This window comes from Argopecten irradians, chromosome 5, assembly GCF_041381155.1.
Source record: "Argopecten irradians isolate NY chromosome 5, Ai_NY, whole genome shotgun sequence".
In the NCBI taxonomy this organism is placed as follows: Eukaryota; Metazoa; Mollusca; class Bivalvia; order Pectinida; family Pectinidae; genus Argopecten; species Argopecten irradians.
In genome coordinates this window covers 27712073-27719485 of record NC_091138.1, presented here as the reverse complement: position 1 = coordinate 27719485, position 7413 = coordinate 27712073, and the positions used below count along the sequence as shown (strand labels likewise).

Below are 7413 nucleotides of genomic sequence, written 5' to 3'. Positions count from 1 at the left end.
TCATCCTGATTTGTATTAATAAATTATCTCGGTTAGTGGTGAATTTTTGCAGGGTATTAAATATCTCGCAATTTTTTTTGCTAGATAAAATATTTTTTCATAATGGAATAAAGCAATTTATTTGAAAACAATTAATAAAAATGAATCCGTTATGGTAATTTTAAATTTGAGCTAATGAATGACATTTTTACTTGTGTGATCCGACAAATTTGTACCAATAATGATCAAAAGATTAAAGTAATTTCATGTTATATTTTAATAAAATAAGATTTTCTGTATCAAACATACAAATATTATACCACTTATTTCGCACAGCACTGTCTCTCCCCTCCCACACTAACAATATAGCACTCACGGTTTAGTAGCAGTGTTACACATTTAGTCCATCCAATTTAATTGGCACATCAACAGTGTAACAATATTCCTTTATCTGGACTTTATATCTAGTTTTGGATTTTAATAAATTATATATATATATCTATGTCTCAGGAATAAATAATCTGTATATCATAACCGGGACAATATAGTACTTTTTGAGAATTAGAACAATTATTCCGTGATAGTTCTGATTGATCCCTGTGTTTTATCGTCCCTAGACATTATTTGACATTCTTACTCTTAGATCCATTCACACTTGTCATTTTCACTTATGGAAACTTTCTGCATAATGAGCATTGTCAAGTTTAAAATGGACTTCGTATTTGTATCCAGGATTTCCTTGGGAAAAAACATCACAATTGTAAAGTTCCGTGAAATATTGGAGAATTTATGGAACTGCCGCTGCCCCTAGTCGTTGACCATACAGGGCATATGGTGAATAGTAATGTCCAAGATTAGGGAGGGGCTGCCCTGGGGGCAGGGCCCCTGGAGCACCTGGTATATGTGATTTATATGGATGATATCTGCTGGCCCCTAGTAGTCCGCTGACTGGACTGAGACTTGAAGGATAAGACCGACGGAGGGAATTTGGACTGATACTCCCTGGGGTTGCTAAGTGTCCGTGTAGGCCGGCCAGTCCCCCTAAACTACCAAGACTGCCGTAAGCAGCCGCTAAAGAGGATGTATCTGTGGCCGTGGTATGTGTCCTCAAATGTTGTAATAGTTCCTCGGACGTGGAGTAACGTTTACCACAGTATTCGTTGCCTGCTGATACCCAGTTACATACAAAGGGCAGTCCCTGGTGACTACCATGGGGGTACAAGGACGACATGGAGGGGAAAGACGTAAGTCCGGCAGCACTGGACGACAGAGCACTGGCTGCTGAAAATCCTGGTAGTACAGACAAGGACGCGCTGGGAGGGAGTCCCCCTAGTGCCCCCAGGCCACTGAGGCTCTGGAGGGACTTCTCATGAGCACATTGAGAACAACCAGGAGCATTACAGTTAGATGCTAGATGGGAAGTTTGCAATGTCAGTTGGCAGTTAGAGCAATACGGATCCCGACATACGGGTACCAGAGTCGTTGCACCTGCTGGGGTCCTCACACGGGCATATGTTACATAAGGCGACATACATGTAGCTGACGCCGCCGAGCCATGTTTTAGGGAAGCGGCACTTTGAGCTGCTGCCACCGCGGCGGCATTGGCGGCTGCGGCATACCCGTGAGCAGTTAGGGAAGATGGGTATCCCATAGCAGACGCCGCGGATTCCACGGGTACTCCATGAGGTGACATAAGCTGGTATCCAGGGTAGCCAGGACCAAATGGAGCAAACCCTGGGTAGCTGGCAGCTGACGGGTGACTTGAGGGTTTGTAAGAGACATGATCTGGGGACGGCCGACTGCCGGGTTTGGGGACCGACGTGGGCACACTTTCACGACTGTCTGACTCCTTGTGGGAGCCTGTATTTGTCCGTGTGGAAGATACACTGGTCGTAGATGTTGATGATGACGAAGGTACTGATGATGGGATAGATCCTGGGCGAGAAGACACAACTGATGTAGCCACACTATCGTTGGATTTGGATTCACGAGAAACTGATGGAGATCTGGATTTGTCACTAGATGTTGATATAGGAACCAGGGGAGGGATATCCTTGGAGGGAATTGTTCTAAATCCTGGTTTGTCTACAGAGTCCCGACCTTTACTGCTGTTTGATTCCGGACGTTTTGTGTCCGGAGACTCCGACTTGTCCCGAGATTTGTCATTATTGTCTTTCTTTCCCAGTGATGGGATAATAGCTTTGGATGGCGTTGGGTCCTTTCCTATTGAACTGCATGTCTGTGCAAGCAATGCCAGGGGACTCTTCTTAGCATCCAGCTATAAAAATAAACAAATAATATTAAGTAATGATTAGAATTATAAACAGCCAGCTACACAGTTTATATCCCGTTGTACTGGTCTAAGGTACGAGTCGATGATAGCATGTGTGTTCATAGGGCTGGCTGTTAAAGGGGTGGTGGCGCGATAGGCAGGAAGCTATATACGTGCCATAAACCATATACAGCGTGTTCATTTAAAATAGTTTCCCCAAGAGACATATAATTTATTTTTCGTATTTAGTTTGTATTTCAATTTAATAATCATGAAATATTTTTCTTGAGATTATATATTTTGTATTTTTTAAAGATATAATTTAGTATAGCGTCAGCTGTAAGGCTTGTTTTTAACAGGTACACCAAGGTGTTATAACAATAAGATATACATACCGTTGTAGGCAATGGTTGAAGGTAATCTGGGTGTAGATACTCATACTGGGAACTTGAAGTTAACATTTTCACAAAATATTAATGAATAAATCCAAGAAGAGTGTTTTTTTTAAAACATGTAATCCATTCGTGTAAGTAATGTTTCCAGTAGGTTTCACATGTATAGTCTATGTGTGTACTGTGTAGGCTCGGTCTGGTATTACTATGGTATATCTCTCACGACGCTACAGGCTCAACTGCCAATCACTTTATGAACCTGAGAAACCGTATCACACTGACTTAATGAAACATACCGCCCCACAAGACATAATACAAAACGTCCGACAACACTTGCTTGTAAATTAATCAGAGATGAAAGAGCCTTACCGCCTTCCAATGAAATAATAAATTACTACTGATAACCTGCTGCGATTGGTCGAGGGACGCCACATGACGTCAGAGACGATAAAAAGCACGAGATGATGGATTGCACGCACTGCACTTAACCAATCAACGTCAAGTTTATTAATTCCTCTAGGAGAAGCCGAGGGGAACCATTATGGCTAGCTATCAATCATTTTGATGGGTTCACTGTCAATGTTGACTGATTTATATCATTCCAGGCTGTTAATACATACAACGTCCCAGGCAAACGACGACAGATAAATAAAAACCCGCTCGAGTACTGCTACTTATAATACAATCATATCTATTTGCTTTTACTCAGAGCTTCTTTGCATTGGTTAAACATGATTTACCGCCCGTATTTCCTTGCCACTAAGTCCTAATTTTAAAAAGATCCTTTCCAAATGGTTTTGTTAAATTCTTTCAAAACCTAGGAAGCAAAGAATTGCCGGTGACATTAATGATTTTGAATGGCCCTGCGGCGAAGATCAAAGAGTGTGACTATTATTACGTGGCTTATCAATCAATCTTTTACAAGTAGGGGTGTTTCAAAACAGATTGAAACTGGCGTGTTGAAAGACATGGTATCTTCCGAAATGACAGTTTGGACATTTTATGACTGGCTTCAAAGGCGAATAGAACAGATACCTATCAGGTACAATAAACACATCGCACAAAACAATGTGTAGAGGGACGGGGGAAATTATCCCTAAACCTAGGAAACGCTCAAGGGCGCCAGTGTTGAAGCATGACAAACCGTATTATAACCATAAGTTGTTAAGTCAGCGCGAGTTCATACATAAATGCCTCGCCTTGAATCAGCAGGTAAAATACCTTAAGAAATATTTTCTTGTCAAGTAGGCAAACATGATCTTTAACCAGTCTTTGTGAGTCGATGTTTACAATATGTAAGAACAAAAAGCCGAGGGATATAAGAGAGACAGGTAGAGGGCAAAGATTGATCTCGTCTGTCGTAAACACCGTCTCGTGATGCACCGGTACAGTAAGGGGCTGCTAGTGTTGCTCGTGTCACGGAGATCACCAGGGACACTATCTCACTGTATTTAGTCGACAATCGATCAAAGTTAACACAGTATAAATAAGTAAGAGTATGATAAACGATTCTGTTTAATTTACACGTCTGTTACCGCTATCAATTATACCTTAAATAGCGTGAACTCAGGGTGATGCAGTGCTTGTATGACGTGAATTTTAACGAACTGTTTGGAAGCAGATCAATTCATAGGTTTATAAGCCGTTCACATCACAGGCCTGGGGTGCCGAGAACAATTCAATTACATCCAAAGAACAATGCACCGACTCCTACAATTACCTCCTAATTAGTTCTAATACCCTTACAGAATACCTCATTACGGAAAATACCTAGCCTAAGATTACCTCCAACAATCTGTAAAAGGTTTAAAACTGAAATAGGTAGTTTGTCCGATACAGGGTGTTCACGGCTCCTTAAGTGATTCAGCTTCAATCCAGTTTGACGTTTGTGCGCTTGACGAGGTAAAAATATTATGCGCCCAGAATTGGTCTGAATACAACACGCCACAATGTGTAAACTTGATAGCATTGAGAAACGAGTTAATTGATATTTAAAGGATGTTTTGTGTGGATCGTACAGGTGACAGGGGTCGAGTGGGACTATTCAGATAAATATTAAACTTCAGTTTAAAAATACGAGCTTCTTTCATGCCTTTGTAAACCCTGTCAAGAATTAAAGCTCCGAGAATAAGAGAACACCCCGAGTTGGCGACAAGCTCGGAGCCTTTTCTTTGTAGTGGTGATTATTAGGTTTGGAATGGCTCAGGTAAGTCCACGCCCCCTATACAACACAGCTAATACCTGTGTGCAGCACGACCCCGCCCCTGTATCTAATGGGCTGTCCACAGACTAACGAGATTGACACTCCAGCAGCGCCACGGCGAGATCAAACGGAATAATGGAATGTGTCAATCAAGCGAGATCTCAGGTAAGCCTTGACTGACAGCTACACTGTTTACCTGCGGGCGGCGATGACGGTTGTCGGATAGCTTTAATACCCGAAACTGTTTGCTCTCGCACACCCCGTCAAAGGTGTAATTCTCCAGGTAATTCTACAAATAAATCACCCGAGGTGCTGCTTACCTGTGGCCATTAGGGAAATACAAAGGCTGTTTGACGACCGAACATGACAAATTGCGCCTGGGTGTCACAGACAGACGTTCATGGTGTGATGTTTGCTGTAAAACCACCCGCGTTTTGTCACATGTTAGCAACTTCGTATTGATCCTTTCGGTAAAGTGGCGAATTTCTTCTCGCAGTGTTTGTTTCCTCTACAACGAGGCGACAATGGAATTGGCCCAGTCTCCATTTTACATTATATAATTGGCAGGTTAATGTCAATCTTATCACGTTTCTGATAAAACAAAATGTTATGATTTACAAATTACAGCAGTGTTAATGTGTTGTAGTTGTGAGAGCCTGGTAGTGAAGTAGCAGATCGATATCAGTTCGCTGTCAACTCGAACACTGAATACAGATGCTTCGGTTACAACAACACATTGGTGTTCTGATGTCGCCATGCAGTGCCACTTCCGCCGGGATGGTCGAATGTTGCCAGGGTGTTGTGGACACATGGGACGGGCTTTGGTAATCTTGAGTAAAATAGAGTAGCGTGGGTTGGATACATGCGTAGAGAATAAATCATATATTTTGAATGGAAAAGGGGTTTATTCCTGCAACTTGGTGTGTCCGTCCCGTATAACGGTAGATGGTGGTTTATATTGTAATACAATAGGATGCATTGTAATTACTGTTTAGGTGTATAAAACCGAGTCGTTCTCGGACTGTGTAAGGAAGTGATGAGCTAGCTCTGTTCTGGGTACATAAAGGAAACCAATACGTTGAAGGGACGTTCTGGTATTCTGGGTAGATGAAGGAGTGTTGAGATTGCACGATGACTGACAGGTTCACTCATCAAAGTGACAGCAAATCGACAGTTGACAGAATGGTCTCGCTTTGGTGTCAATCTTCATGTTCTTCAATCAGCCCTGGGTAGTAAGGTGTGTGCAGTTGTACCCTAATCACTTCCGTCTGTCTCGATACGACACACGTACCCGAACTGCTAGACGGACAAACTGGTGATGGATGGAGGGACGTAATGGATGGACAAGCAGGGATGATGGATGAATGGTCACATGTTGGATAGAAAGCCATAGAGTTTATTACTTCCGGTTCTAATCGGCAGTGCCAGCTAAGCATTATAAGAATTACATTTTTTATCCTACCGTTAAGCTCTATTCCAGAGAATGTCCAACATCTCCTAATTGACGAGATAAGTTACACGTCAAGCGTACCACATCCCTGTTTGTAAAGTAAAGAATCTGACATATTTTACAACCTAATATTTCAAACCCAGTTTCACATGCTATTTGATATATCAATAACCAGGGGCGTAGTTTTCTATGTAAAAAAAAAACCCGGGCTTGCACAAGTTTTCTATGTAAAAAAAAAAACCCGGGCTTGCACATAAAAATCCAATATGAGTAATTCATGATCTTGTAAAGTTAAAATATATATGTCGATCCTTAAATCCAATGATGCTGAAATATACCCGTGCAAATTTAGAAGTCCGGAAATGGAAACCTGAAGTCGTATTCGTTTATTACTCTCAGCCTACGGGTTCTGGGTGTTTAGTGCTTGTGTTGTTTGGTGCAAATATTCCTCATTACCGACAAGTGTTGTTTGGTGCAAATATTCCTCATTACCGACAAGATGACTTCTTTCAAGTTTAAACCGAAAGACACGCAAAGTCAAATGTCTACAGATGAAATATCGAAAAGTGGCACCTCGCAAATTACAGTGACACAAAGTAGATTCTACTTAAATAATCCGCTAAACCTGTCTATATTATTAGGTTTTTTTTTGTTGTTGTTTTTTTTGCCTATGATATATATTGTCTATATATTAGGAAAAAAATAGCCTGATAATACAGACAGACTCAACAAAGGAAAAGGCCACCTTGTCTAGATATAAATCCCCACCCACAGTAAATGTACAATCTACTGACCTACACTTGTTGGAACGATATAGAGAAATAGAAATTCCCGTCAAGACAGGCTTTATGGAGACAAAATTTCGTATACTGTATTTTTCTATCAGTGCGACTTTTATGCTTTATAATATGTGGCGTCATTTTTATAAGCATTTATTTCTTTCAGATATATGTATAATTCAATTTTTACATATGTAAAAAAATCCGTAACGTAAGAAAATTCCATCTATCTATCCTCCAATCCCCTTAGAGTCACTCAAGATATATGTACGACTTATCATGAGATTTCGATACACTTTGTACTTGCAAATGGAACAGAAGCGAGTAAAACATTAACG

The 7413-nt window shown here is 41.0% G+C and overlaps 1 protein-coding gene across 1 annotated transcript; it reads right to left on the bottom strand.

Moving 5' to 3' along the window:
• Positions 1–238: 238 nt before the first annotated feature.
• On the bottom strand, positions 239–3004 carry LOC138323405 (zinc finger protein Noc-like). The gene is made up of 2 exons (XM_069268002.1): positions 2647–3004; positions 239–2257 (listed from the first exon to the last, which is right to left on the bottom strand). The coding sequence occupies exons 1-2, from the start codon at positions 2710–2712 to the stop codon at positions 767–769; spliced, it is 1557 nt and encodes a 518-aa protein (XP_069124103.1). The 5' UTR covers positions 2713–3004; the 3' UTR covers positions 239–766.
• Positions 3005–7413: the final 4409 nt, after the last annotated feature.

Bases quoted from the DNA above. Each gene is read 5' to 3' on its own strand.
- LOC138323405 (XM_069268002.1), bottom strand. From the start codon at position 2,712: ATGTTAACTTCAAGTTCCCAGTATGAGTATCTACACCCAGATTACCTT. The intron at 2,258-2,646 runs GTATGTATATCT...TTATTTTTATAG, and splicing joins TTCAACCATTGCCTACAACG to CTGGATGCTAAGAAGAGTCC.